This window comes from Morone saxatilis, unplaced genomic scaffold, assembly GCF_004916995.1.
Source record: "Morone saxatilis isolate NCDOM2014 unplaced genomic scaffold, NCSU_SB_2.0 Contig17, whole genome shotgun sequence".
Taxonomy (NCBI): domain Eukaryota; kingdom Metazoa; phylum Chordata; class Actinopteri; family Moronidae; genus Morone; species Morone saxatilis.
Genome location: NW_023339729.1, coordinates 27561938 through 27577004, shown reverse-complemented (window position 1 = coordinate 27577004; position 15067 = coordinate 27561938). Strand labels below are relative to the sequence as shown.

The 15067-nt window shown below is 39.3% G+C and overlaps 1 protein-coding gene across 1 annotated transcript in view; it reads left to right on the top strand.

Annotated features, from left to right (window-relative positions):
• LOC118326997 (voltage-dependent T-type calcium channel subunit alpha-1I-like) overlaps nucleotides 1–15067 on the top strand; it is a 156525-nt gene that overhangs the window by 45459 nt on the left and 95999 nt on the right. Inside the window, exons 4-5 of the mRNA XM_035660162.1 lie at nucleotides 5367–5464; nucleotides 14259–14418. Coding sequence (XP_035516055.1) covers nucleotides 5367–5464; nucleotides 14259–14418 — 258 coding nt within the window. The remainder of the gene's footprint in view (nucleotides 1–5366; nucleotides 5465–14258; nucleotides 14419–15067) is intronic.

The following is a 15067-nucleotide window of genomic DNA, read 5'->3' as shown; positions in this document are numbered from 1 at the left end:
ACTACACTGCAGTGAATTAGCAGTGTTTTGCTCATTTCTAGCCTTGCTGGCGTTGTGGCTCTACCGATGGTAATGTCAGTCTGTCGGTCAATCAGTCAGTCCACCAATTTTGACTTTTCAAAGCTAGGGATGTAACAATAGACAATCTAGCAGAGGGTAGGTCTGGGTGACATATGAATGAAAGACTGAGGAAGGCAATGAGGTCTAGGTGTGGAGATGGGGGGGAAAGGTCAGGTGAGTGAGAGACAGGATCTGTGCTGACAGGAGAGTAAGTCATAAGACGGGTGAACTGAGGGCAAAAAGGCATCAAAGACCTAGAACTTCTGACGTTAGCATATAGCTCAAAGCAGGTGCTGTGTACATGTGCTTCTCTGTGTGCTAACACATGCCATTAATCATATAAATTATAGATTAAGATTACTGAAATGAAAAACTAATAAAATTAGTTTTATGGAAAATTGCAACTTGAGATGATTATTAGTTTTCCTCTTAATTTTATGGTTGTACTTATTAAAAAGCAGACATTATTTGTACGAAACTCTGATGAAGGAGTGCAGTGTTTGACACTGACTGATGTGAATGTTGCTTTTGAAGATCACTGTGCCATGGCAAAATAATTAACACTGTTGGGAACATGACGTTAATTTGATTTAAATAAAGGGGGAAAAAAGTATTGCTGTGAAGAGGGGCTCTAGGCGAACACATAACCTTCGTCCAATGCTAAAACTTTAATGTGCAACGCTAATGTGTTTTCTGGGATTCTTTAGTCAACCGTCACTGAGAGGAGGAAACATAACCCATAATTTAAACTTTGAATGAGAAAAAACTAAAACTGATTATGATTATTTGCAATTGGCTAGCAGTTAGATTTAAGCAGAAATGTATACGGCGCACTTTACCATAGACAGGATTTGTCTGAAAAGGAGTTGTATGAATTGTAGCAATGTACATAAACTCACAATTCCATACAATTCATAATACTAGGTTCATGATATGATTTTTCTAAACAAATGAGATTCAAGACAAATTATGACTGAAAGAGATTCTATTCTCAGACAAAAAAAGAATAATTTCAAATTTCGGAACTAGGGTATAAATGTGCAAAACAATGCATATTTCCTTTCTTTCTAAAAGCAAAAGTGAAAATATAACCCCGTCAACTACCAAACACAGCCTCATATCTCCTGCCATGTCCTGTCCGTCACCTTCTTACCTTTTTCATATTCTGACTTAAATATCTATCCTCAATTTTCTTCTTCAAAGTCTTCACCTGTGGTCACTTCTTTGCGTCTTAATACAGCTACAGACCCAAGTGGCGTCAGAAGTAGCACCCTCTACTGTTTAAAAAGAGTATTATGATCCGATTTGACACATATTTGTATCACAATTTAACTGACTGATAATATACTGTATTCTTAATTCCCAGTGAATTGGTATTTTTCTATGTTTGGACTTTTATGAACAAGCAGTTGAATTGCCTGACCCTGTGGGCCATTTAAACCATAGTCCTTAAAAAGCTATTTGCTGATAAATCAAATAAATTTTGATATGTCATTTTTCACTCAACATGGATGTACTCCTGAATCCTGTTTAGTGTTTCAAAGCCTACCCCCACATCACCTCCAACATTCAAAGCTTTCCTCTCCAACCAGCTGGGCAACCCTGGAGAAAAACACTCCCACTGTTCCATTCTCCTGAGAGAATATTTCATAATGCCAACTTATGACAGCCCTTTTGAGGGATAAAGTAAACAGCAGCTCCCTCAAGAGAAGCTACACCAAAGAAAGAAAACCCAAAAAGAGAAGGAGGATGTTAAAGAACTGGTTAAAAACCCACATTCCCCCCATCTAACGCCACTTAGGAACAAAAGTAATTTCGTCCCTCCTTTGAAATATTCATGAAGCTGTTTGGTTGGAGAGCAGTCCTAACTCAAACACAGACAGACACTAAATTTAGTTTGACTTGTGTATGTGTAAAAGTGTCTGTGTGTGTGTGTCTGAGAGTGACGGCCTGTATGTGTGTGTACTGTAAGAGCGTGTGTGGGTTCAAGGCTTACATAACTATGCTCTTCAGGAGCGTGAGTGTGCAAGTTGGGGTGTGAGTGTGTGTGTTTGTGCAACTGTGTGCCCTCTGTCTTCTAATTTGACACAGCTTTTTGAGAGCCCAGAGTCTGCCCCAAGCGCTTTCTCTACTCAGAGTTTTTGTGTACCTGCGTGTCTGTGTGTGACTGTACTTGGTGTGATACTGAGGTTATTCCTCTGCACATCTGCTCAGTGTATGAAAAACTAGGGTGTGTCAGGGGTTTTTGTATGTGTGTCATTGTGCCTGTGTTTATGATAGACTGTCTCCGCATGTGTGTCTGTGTAAACGTCATTGTGCGTGTGTCTGTGTATGTATTGCATATGTGTGTGTTTGTGTGGCCAAAATGAACTGTCTTATCTAAAATTGCTGCAGTAAATTGCTCAAAATGACAAATCCCCATTACGTTCCCCACACACACAACTGCATACACAGGCACCTGCCCTTTCTTAGCACCGTAACACAGTGATTGAAATAGCAGCTATAAGCGCTGCTGTACAGTTGTAGTTACTCTCAGTCCACTTCATTTTGTCCTTTCCCTCCGGATACTAGCCCAGTTATTAGGACATATCTTCCCGTCCACATGCGCACACACACACTCACAAACACACACAAACATGTCTATGATACAAACAGTGTACTATCATCCTATACCTACAAAGTGTAGAACCAGCCCATTCAGTTGGTGGGCCGTGGGCCGCATCTGGCCAAGAAGAACCTCAGAGTGGCCCAGCATACATAAATCTGATGTATGACAAAATAAGTAAGAATTAGCTAAGGAGCCATTGCCCTTTCTTCCAGTCTCTGCTGAGGGTTGCACATGTACAGCACCAACCGATTTTTCATAGGAGTCCCAACCAAATTAGCTTTTCAAATCATCTGGCTATATTGACACACACATAGGTGCCTTACTGAAAATATGTCTGGGTCAACCATGAAACATGAAATTGAAAACCATAATTTTAACCCTGCCTGTACTAGCAAGTACTTTTATTTTGTTTATTTATCATCAGTGTGTTTATTTTGCAATGAGTATGTTATGGTGGTTAAAGAAAATAATATCCATAAGGCATTGCCCTGACTGATGTCTACCTATTAAAGAGAGGACCTCAATATACTGCAGGACTGTCTGCACCTAGTCATGTACATATTCAGTCTTTCTTGATTTCTTTTCTATTCTTGCTTTGTTATTATACGCGCTTCCTTTTCATCCTGTGCTCTGGACCAAACTCTAAAATCTAACATACGTTTTTCTTCTTGCTGTGTTCTCTGCTCCCTCCATAGAAAACTGGCTGTCAAATTAGATCATGGCCACACACTTCAATACTAACCTCTGTAATCTCACACAGATATGGTCGTATACAGGTACTCTACGAACTCCGACCTTACTTTTCATGGTCGGTGTGTTTTACTAGCATGTTTTTTTTTCTGATTTGTAGGGAGCTATAGCAGAATCACCTCCAAGGTTGCGGTAATACGGTGGCGAGAGGAGAGATTCATTTTTCATGGCTCACTGAGTTAGATCCACACCTTATGGATGTTTTGAAGCATGTGCAGAGGTTTGGTCACTGGACTGCAAAGAATGAAGTGCAGCTGCAGGTTTCAACCTTTGGCCAAGGTTTCCAGTTTCCAAATAAGGTACAACTCTCGGAACACCTATGTTCTTACAACTTGACATTTAATTGAAGCTGACAGTGCCTACGTTTTTCCAAATCCTGGGAGAACTTCGACAAGGCCACGTTTTTCAACCTCCTAAGTTACATCCTTATGTAACTTGTTCATGTTTTCCAACTTTGAAACCTCGCGGGATTCCATTTCAAACTTTGAAAATCCCTCTGCAACACCAGGAAATTGGAGGATTTCTATGTTACTATCTCTTTAACTGTTATTGTGCTGTCAGAAAGTTTTAGAAGACTCCTCTCCAGATGCGTAGGTCAAAAGGTCGAAAGCAAATAATTGGCTGGGGCATTTTAAACTCTTGAAAAAACATCTGGTCTGCTCTCCAACCTCTCCTTGAAATGAGCTTGTTATTATGGAGTGCTGGAATATCTTGGAGAATAGTTGTGTGAAATACCTGAAACTTGCCTTCTCCCATATCTTGACAACTCTCCCCCTCCTCCCTTCTCAGCCTGAGAGCAGCTTTCTTCTGTTCAGCCAGGTATGTGCATATTGCTCTCCTCTCTCTGTCTCTCTATTCCTAACGTTGTAATTATCTCCAAAACTTGATAAAACCCTCAGGCTCTCTCCCTCTCCCTCTCTCAATCTCGCTTTATTGCCATCGTTATATTGCACTTAATCATCCCATGGTGCTTTACTCGCGTTGGCTTCTGATCTATCCGTCCTTATCTCACGCTTTCTCCATCTCCTGTCATCCCTCTGTTCCTTCTTATTCTCCTTCTCTGGTCCTCTCCCTCCTTCTCTGCACACTCACTGTCTCTTTTTCTCTTTTTGCCGTTCTTCAGGCAAAGTATGTTTTTCAAACTCATTACAGTTTGTCAGAAATAGGTCGAATAGCAAAATACTCCCTCTCTCCCTCTCCCTTCTGTTTCCATTATTCCACACCTAGTTTTACTTCAAGCTTGTTTACTCCCTCCACCTCCAATCCCAGCTCCTTCACAAGGCTATGCTTTCATCTCAGATGATTGCGGGTTTAATCTCACGCCTCTCATGCTTGAGCACGCCTGTGAACCAACAGGATACACTTTGATGCTTTCACATGTGCTAAAAGGTATATCCAGTTTTAGGGATGTAGGAGGTCTACTGTACTTTTACATCTTCCTCCATCGGTGTGAAAAGGATGGCATTTTAATGCCAATGCAGCCCTCTGTAACTTTTTCATTTAAAGCCGTACACCTACATGCATTAATATTCATGTACAGCTGCAAATCAATGGTTGTGTTGTCCTGCGGTGCATTTAAAGACATGGAAGTAGACAGTTTCTTTTTGTAAGCACAGTAAGCTGATGTCTACTACTGACCTGCTTCTTTGAATGTCTCGCTTTATTGGGTACACAAATTCCAGCTCATTAATTCATATTAGGCTCAGCACAGCAGGACCCCAACTGTGTGAGGATGTGTGTGCTTCTGTTTAGGCTTTTTATGAGAAGCAAACATAGAGGGAGGAGTGTATTACATCAACACAACTCGTATGTTTAAATGAAATTGCTCCTCTGTGATGATCACATGGGTTATAGTGGTTGGTTTTTTTTTTGCTTTTGAGACTGGGGACATCTGGAAATATTTGTGTTGTTAACAGGTTTTTCTGTATGTTCTGTGTGTTTTTTGCAGGATGGTTGAATACTCGCTGGATCTGCAGAATGTCAACTTCACCGCTATCAGAACAGTGAGGGTATTGCGGCCTCTCAAAGCAATTAACAGAGTGCCAAGTAAGTTAAAACACCACTGTTACCAAAATGAATTTAACATAATACATTCCATTGCCCAAAAAGAGACAGTGGACTTGGAGTGCCTTAGCAGTATGTACATCGATTGGGCAAGAGTGGATGCCAACGCTGACAAGTCATCTAAAGATTTTTCTGCTGTTTTTAAAATAATTGTTCAATTCATGCTGAAATAAAAACCCTATTATACTGTTATATATCTGACAACTGAGAGATGACAGGATGTTCATTCATGTAACGACGTCTGTGGCTTTCATTCAGCACCATGGACAGCTGTGTGCAAGAGCAGCCTGAGCTTGGTAGCTTATTCGCTGTCCGTGGTGCTGAATATGAGTCATTAGCCAGGAATACCTCGACTGTGAACACGGTCAGATCAGATGGAAACGAGCTGTACTCATTAATTGCTGAAAGGAGAGGGATTTGGCTTTGAGCTGATTAGAGCCATGATGATTTTTAACCACTGCAGTGAACAACATATCAAAGTTTAACTGACGTATATTTTAATTTGTGAAAAGTTTGGTTTGTTACAATACAATGATAAATACCATGCAATGCCATAAAGCCACTTAATCAGAAGCACCCTGTCTCAAAAATGACAACAGACAATGGGTGGCAAGTTTATTTGTATAGCATTCTTTCAGCAACAAGACAATACGTAAGACATAAAATACATCATGACAAGATATAAAAGAAACAACACAATAGAAAACACAGTTAACTAGAAAATAGTAAATAAAAAAGAAAATAAAATAAGCTAGAACAAGACAGACTGATAAAAAAAAATACAGCACAGCTACAGTGCAGTGAAAGATATCATTAAATAGTCCCAATTTTAATTTAATAAAAGGCAGAGCAGTGGCAAAGAGAAACGGGCTCAAGCCTGGATTTAAAAAGAAAAACCCGCAGAGTTGGAGCAGACCTGGGAGTTTGCTTGGAGTTTCTTCCAGATGAGAGGTGCATAAAAACTAAACACTTCTTCTTCTTGTTTAGTTTTAGGGACAGAACGCAAACTTGTCCCAGATGATCTAAGAGGTCGGAAAGCTTCACAATGTAGCAGCAGAAGATACTGTATATAAACGCATGATTCAAAACACAAATGCAGGCAGTACATCAGATTTAGGGTGCACAAAAGACTATGGTCAGAATGAGAGTGTTACTTAGCACTCAGTATAGTGTAGTGGCTTGGTTTCACATCCCATGTCATACTTTCTGTGTTTACTTTGGATCGTACGCAAAAACATGTATTGAAAATAAATGAAATAATGTACGTAAAATTGATTATGTAAAACGTTTACTTAGAAAGCTTTTAAGGCACTCGCAGCTTGTGTTTCCCAAATTTCTACAATATAGGGGGAGAGTACAAAGTTAGGATGACCCATAGTCAGAATGGGTACAAATATGCCAATAACATCTCAGTTAAAACCTACTAGAATTAACTTTTTAAATAAATGACATGAAAGGACATGGCATTAATTAGAAACCACCATCACCACTCAGCAACCCTAAAGTACTTCAGAGATATTTTTAGGGCTAGTCAGAAGTAAAACAGTCACATCATGTCTGCTTGTGATAACAAGGGAGAGAGAGAGAGAGAGAGATACTGCAGTCTGACTGACATATAAGATTACATTTCTTTAGTGATTAGAGAGAGACATCGAAGAATATGTTACCGTATTTTAAGTTTGAGTTTGAGTCTTATTTTACACTGATCTTTCAGAGGACCACACTGACATTTTATCTCTAAACAGTTCCTAAAAACATGCTGAGAATTCCCCTCGGACATAAACTCAGCTTATTTACACAATTTAACTGTTTTATTCTGTGGTGCGCTAATAACTAATGAACAAAGGAAAATGTGGTGTGTATTTTGTGAGTATTGAGTTTTTGGTAATATGGGAAAGAAACAGGTGTAATCACCAAGATATATAGACAAGAACCTTAATATTGGACATTTCAGGAAAAAACTCTGGCTTATGTTCAATGATGTTTTTTACATTCTATTCCAGCATTTTTAAAAATCTCTCTTTCTAAAATATCTTTGCATGGCAAATGTAATATGGTTAACGTTAGCGCAAAGTCACTGGAATTCTGGAGTAGCCCTTTAAAAGTAATATATCAGTTTCTGTTTATTTTTGGAAAAATCCATCTTCAAACTGCTGATTAGATTACTGATTAGTTTTTCATGGCCTGGTACGTCCTGTCTTAATCATTCTGTGCACAGTTTCTGTTAAAAATCAGCACTTGTAATACTGTGAGACTGGGTTTGAGTATGGTGTTTACGGCTCTACCTTGCCCACAGATGCTTCCTCGTGTTGCCAGTGACACGACAAATGCCGCAGCACTGATTGTGTTTAATTCTACTATTCATTGTGGAGCAAATGGGCCACATTAAACCAGGACCATTGTATGCAGCACCATACATGTCGACACAAACCCGACTGCCAAATGAAGCCCAAATGCCTTGTTGTCTTGACTATAATTATATAAATTTGATTGTGTACCTGTTATTGCGAGGAGCTGGCCTGGCGCTTTACAAGTGCAGCTGTGCCTGTGTGCAAATTGATTTTGTCTTTTGCATTTCAAACAATGATCTGCACAAAAATAAAAGTGGAAAGAGTAAAATTGAAAAGGCCAAAGAGAGAACAGAGAGGTCACATTTAATCTCTGCTCAGCCAATGTATTGGATATAGTCATAATAGCTGTACAAGTCATTTCATCCTGTGTGAGGAAACAAACTCCAAAGGACACAAGTACAGGGCTATTTAAATCCCTTAAAAGTAATTTCATCCACCCTGAACTGTTCTGATTTTGACAAAATCTCCTCAGCACCCAAACCCATCACTGAAGCGATGCTCAGACGCCGCTGAAGTGTTTTGAGCGCCCCAACCCTGTCACGTCGACTCCGAGAGTGCTGCTTAGTCTCTATCCTTTTTGATGATAATAATCAGAGCATGCTTCTAGTTGCTTTTGTGCTTTATGTGTCTAAATTGTGCCTAGCAGGCAATCATTTTAAGAAGCTATGAGTACTCTCTAAGTCGGATATGCTGGTGCTTGAAGTTAATGTTGTTTTGCTTCCTTTATAAGTATAATTGCTAAACCTCCCACTGCTCATAAATCTGCAACATAAACTATCCGAGCAATTTATTTTTTTTTCCTTCTCTGAAAGCAGTTGCAGCTAATTTGGTTGGTCACAAGTAAATGTGTGTTGACTTCTATATTTGGCACATCATTATATAGAAAATATATGAGCAGGCATGCACACATGGAGAGCACTTTAACATACATTGGAGACCAGTGATGTACCTAGAATAAAGGATACTTCTGTTTCAAATTCAGATGAAATATCCTACGATATGAATGGAAAGTATTGTTTTTGCAACTTCCTTTTCCAACACTTTTTAGCTCAAATATAGCTTAACCATGTCATGTGATCTACTTTAGTCCACCTTGAGAACCAAAATTGCCGGAACCACTACAGAAAATTGCAGTTAAACATTTAATATCCAGGAACTGACATTATAAACACTATCGCTGACCACACATGGTCCAGCCATATACTAGGTTTCGACCTGCTCTTCTGTCTCTGTCTGTGAAAAGACAGAATTACCCTCTATCACTGCATTCCCTTTGTTTGTATCAATTTCCCGCTTTGCATCATTCATTCAGGGCTAATCTCTAATCCAGGCTCCACCCCTCCGCATAACTAGTTGCAGTATTTTTTACCCAAACTATGATCTTTCCCAAACTCATTTATTGGAGACTTTCCTTATGTGAAAAAGCTAAAATGGGTTAGTCAATAAATGTCACAGGAATAATCACTGTCCTCTCTATCGTATTACCTTGAGCATGACTATAATCGTCATGTCTTCTTAACAGGGTAGTTTTGGTTGCCTCACCTCAACTATACTGCAATCATAGCAGTGACAGATGACAAAACAGATGACTAAACATTTAAGTCATTTTTTGCATCCATTTTTTGTTTAGACATAGGGACTATTTTAAGACTTTCTTTCTTGAGTGTGAGATGAGTTAGGTTGTGCTCACCAGACGTCATGACATGGAAAACTAAACTCTGTTAACTTTATACTCATTAGTGCACCAAAGCAAACATTAAACAACAGCTACCATTACACAAACTATTCCACTCCGTAAGTCTTGCATTACAGAGGTTTGTGTTTCAAACTTTCATTACATTCCTAATGGCCATTGAATGGGTTATTTTGTACAGCTCTCTGTTGGGAGGAAACACAAACAATGATAAGTCATTAGAGTCTAAACCATGTTTACAGCTGTAATCTGGCAATTCTATGAACAGAGGTGACATTTCTATTCATTAAGCTTCCTTTTTGACATTAAAAAGGCGAATGTGTTATATTGTTCTATATGTAACAGTCAGTGCAAGTCACCAAACACTTTGATCCCCTCGCGCTAGATTAATGCTTTTTTTGCGGTTTATTCAGCAACGTTTCAATAAGGACATGGCATTTGTGTTAAGGAAGGATAAAAGAGAAGAAGAAGCAGGTGAGATAGGAGAAAAAAGAGACACAAAGAGAGACAAACGAGGGAGGGAAAAGGGGACTATCCGGCTCCGTGAAGGATAGGCAAAGATGGACGAGAGGAAGAGAGGGATGATGAGAGGAAAGATGCGGGGGGACTCAGATGAGCAGGCTATTACGATGATAAATAGAGCCGAGGAGACAGTGCAAGGGATGGAGGGAGTCGTTGGATGGATAGAGATGAAATGAGCAAGGGACAGAGAGTACGGAGGAGGGGACAGTGGAAGATCAGATGAGAAAAGCGAGATGAATAGATCTTAGAGAATAAGAAGAGTTTTATTATTATTTATTTTATAATTGATCTTGTTTTTCATTAATAACCCGGTGAGATGACAAGCAGCACTATCCCAACACCCATTCATTCATTCATAACACATTTTCTTTAACTTTAACCTCACTGCTGTTGGGTGAGGTGCTGATCCTAATGTTACATTTTCTCTCAGACCTTGAGTCTAAGAGAGATAGCAAAACAGACACACTCACACACCTACACACACACCACTTGAAGCCACCATGGTTCCGTGTACTGTATGTTCAAGACATTTACATTAATTGGGCAGTTTTAGTGTGGCAACCATTAATGCAGAAAAAAAATGTAGGCTAATGGTTGAGATGCTGGAATAAAATAGCTGCCTGTTTGCTTAAACATGTCATCTTAGGTTTTACCTGTGGGTTGTGATCTATTCCTGTGGTGGTTATTACATAACTTATCTACAGGTAACTATCCAGAATCTCTCCAGGCTATGCTCCAAGGAAAACAAAACAAAATGTGCCACCTCCTGTTTATAAGAGAACATTGTTATTCACACCCAAAGCTAATGTTCAGTGCAAGTGCAGGAAGAGATGATCCCTTTATTAGGGGAAAAGTAAGGGTGTGAAGGTTGCAGTGGTTGATAGGTGCCTGCCATGTTCAATTTTATGTAATGTGTAAATGTTGGCTCAGCAGCTAATGTTGTTGACTTAATGGCTGTAAGGATGGCAATGTCATTCAGTTGGTCAGCCCGTCCTTAAGGTCCAAACTAAAATGTTGACAAGTATAGGATGGATTGCCATACAATTTTGTAAAGATATTCCTGTTACCCACAAGATACCACAAAACTTAGGATATTGCTATTATCCTCGGCTGTACGTTTTCTGCTAACTAGATAGTATTAGCAGGCTAATATGCTAAGTGTGTGAATGGGGACCATGGTAAAAACGGACTTCTTCTTCTCAGCATGTCAGCATATTTATTATAACAATGTCCGTGCTAAATCATTTTACAAATGTCGGCATTGAACGTCAAACAATCCAAAATCGTCCAACACCAGCGACTGTCTGCTGACCGGGTCTGGTGAAGCGTAAAAGCTTTCTTGAACTGGATGGCTCACTTAAGCTTTATCACGTATTGACAGGACAATTACCAACATAAATATGAAAGTGTTAAGTTATTTTGTTAACCTCCAGCCTCAATGGCCACGGGATGAAGAGGTCAGTTTATAACAAGCACAGCTGTGCGCTGCACCAGATCCAGCACCAGCTGCCAAAAGCCAGTTATTTCACTCGTCTTTATTTGTTGGATGAATAAAGAAGCAATTCTCTCCTTTATTAAAGACAATTTACCACAGAGCTCATCTCAGGGGCAATTCAATCTCCATGCTGCCGGTGAGACACAAACACAGAGTGCTTTACTCTTGCAGACACAGACAAACACACCAGCCTATGGACACACACAACATATGCAGGGACACCAAACCACAACCAATGCAAAGCTGCAAACACTTGCATACACGCACTTGTCGGCACATACTGATTGAATGTGCACACGCATTCAGTGGACGACGTGTGAAGTGAACAGAAGAGTCAGTTAATGGGACGCTAATGGAAATTAGCCAGGCCTGATTCCCACTGGGCACAGCTTAAATGACTGGGCCTGTTTACTACATTACCCACAACCCTCCCCTTGGGAGTAGGCTGTATTAGCAGCCAAGGTAACGGTCATCAGCAAATTCTCTACCTCCCACCCCTCTCCTTTCATTTTTATTTTGTTAATTCTCACTTCTAATCTAGTTTGCACTTTGCTTATTTCCTTTTGCTTCTAATGTTCCCCTCCCTCCATCTGCAGCTGCTCCCGCATTCTGCTGCAAATGATTAAAATGATTAAAGTTGCTTTTTTTTTATAAAACAAACATTTGTTGCATGATCAAATAGCCAGGCTAATGTTATTATTCCTATAAAGTGACTTTAATTTTACTTTCTAGTGGGAACAATTTGGAATCTTTTCATCTTTCAATCAAGTCACAAGCTTGGGAAATAAGTTGTTATACTGTGTCCTTTTATGTGCTGTTTTATGTCTCTTTTCTACATTTTTAACATTTTGCCTTGTTTCATTCTTTTATTTTATGTGATTAACTTATTCATATTTTGAAACATATTATATACAGTTTACTATTATTACTGTGAAATAATATTTTAATAAATATATTTTTCACATTAAGGTGTATTGAGTGATATTGCAGCACTATGTCATCAAACAGACTTAATCCATGTGAGGAAAAGAGACGTCTGTTTCAACTTCCTCAAAGGAACTCAGGTTCTGTGATGCGTAATGCCTGGTAACAACACTGCAAGTGATGGATGTCCAGTTTAGTTCAGTGTAATTTAATTGGATTCAGATCAACTAACTTGATTTGAATGGCACTCTGCATAGTCAAACCAGTAATCACACTAATTTAAAAAAAACAAGGCCATCAATAGAAATGGATCAAAGTAGAAGTGCTTTCCAGGGCACCTTTTTAGAATTATTCTGCCCTGGCTGGCAGTGAGCGCTAACTGTTTGAAGTTAGGAAGGAATTTCATGGCAGTAAATCATTAAATATTTAAAACAAAAATCCAAACTAAGCTCATCATACTGCTCACCAAAGGTCGTTGTCTGTGTTTGTACTAAAAGGAGGAGGGAGGAAGGACATCTTGTATTTTTCAGAACAAAACCGAAATCTTGCCCCTTTGAGAGGGATTTAATATCCATGAGATATATGCATTTTTCTGTTGGGAAGTGAAACATTCTGCATTTCCCACAAGGACATAGAAAACTAGTTTGATCCATTGCTAATCATTCTTCATTGCTCAGACTGAATACATATGTAACATTTAACATACGGCTGTACTTTTTCAGTGCAATGTCACATTTGATGTTTAGTCAAATATCCAGGTATCCTTAAAGGCTTCCAGCTTCCTTATCTTCTGCTTCTTTAGACTCAAATATCTTAAATCAAGTGTAATTTTCCAGGACCCCTGGGAGAAGGTCTGAAGACCGCCCGCCCACTTTCCCCTGATTAGTCAGCTAAATGCTGTATCAATCCTGTATCAATTTTACCCATTGAATTTAACCCCTGGTTTAGTTTCCTTATACAGATCAGAGCCAAAGTAATGGGCCGTGGGATCACAATTAGTGTGGAGATTAGGGATTGATTAGCTAATTATGATAATACGACGGATAATATGGAAATGCCAGTGTAATGTGTTAATTTCTGCTGAGTGGGAGGGAAAACAGAGAATGTGTTTGTGGGGAAAAGAGAGTAAAATAGTTAGTTAAGTGGATAGAAGAGAATTTTGAAAGTGTGTGTGTGTGTGTGTTTCTGTCTACAAGTGCACAAATTATACAGATGCATCTTTGTGACTGATACCTTAGTATGAATTATTGGGTGTCTCTTTACACGCAACAATCAGTGTTTTAAGCTCAGTGAATGAAATGGATTGTTAGGTTTCCAGAGAGGAAATAAAATATGACCAGTAAGCCAGGCAAATGTGAGTGTGGACTCCCTGTGTTTCTGTTCAGTGGCTGCCTCTGTCAAAGAGTAAATGTCTGATGCATCGCAGATCAAAAGGTCAACAGGACTACAACAGCTCATTCAAATGTGAAAGAGAAGGGGCATTATCTTCTGCCTGAATTTAAAGGACATTAGTTTAACCGTTAGTGTCTTCTGTAACCTGAGTATCTCAAAAGTTTTTTATTAGTGTATAATCTCCTGAATATAGGAATAGTTATGTTTTTGTTACCTTAGCATGAGCAGTTTTTATCTACATACGCCAGAAAAATGAGAAAAACAAGAAAAGCGTCACAAATCCAGTCTACCTCCAGCTGTAAAATTAAGATTAGAGGTGGGTCACACTTAGTTTGGGATTAGAGCTGAGGTTATGAGGCATGTGTCGTTGTATAAATGTTTTTGTGTTTGTATCCTTAGGCATGCGTATCCTTGTGAACCTGCTCTTGGACACGCTGCCCATGCTGGGTAACGTCCTCCTCCTCTGCTTCTTTGTCTTCTTCATCTTCGGCATCATTGGAGTTCAGCTGTGGGCTGGGCTGCTGAGGAACCGCTGCTACCCGGAGGAGAACTTCACACTGTGAGTCACTGCCTGCTGCGTGTGTGTCAGTGTGTGAAAAGCATGAGAAGAAAACCAAGTGTGAGACAATGTGAGGCTTGAGGATCTGTGACGTGTTTATCTGTTTAATTCAATTTTAAGCGGCAATTCGTAACAAAAGTTATCTCAGGACACTTTTTGAGTATAAAGGATTTAGACCGTAATTCTTATAAAGTTATTTACAGAGACCCAACAATTACCACCATGAGCAAGCACTTGGTGACAGTGGCAAGGAAAAACTGCCTTTTAAGAGGCAGAAAACTTTAGGTTGGGGTTGGAGTACATATTCATACCTGGAGCCAGGTATGAGTATTTACAAGTTGTAGCTGATGAAAAAGTAAGTATACATGTATAAAAAAAACATTGTGGCAACATGTGCTTTTCCGTAAGTGTATGTCTACATGGTTCCGTAACCTCCCCTTTCATCGCCCGCCCTCCCTCAATGTGACTCTAGAAGATTAATTACATCATCTACTCAATTTACTGATATTACCATAGAGAGAGAGGAAGGCTCTCTCTCTCTCTGTCTCTCTTGCTCTCTCTGGTTCTCAAGTGCTAATAAAATGAGGCTGATTGCAAACTAAAATTTGCACAAAGCAAATGTTATTATCTCAAAGTCAATTCTGCCACT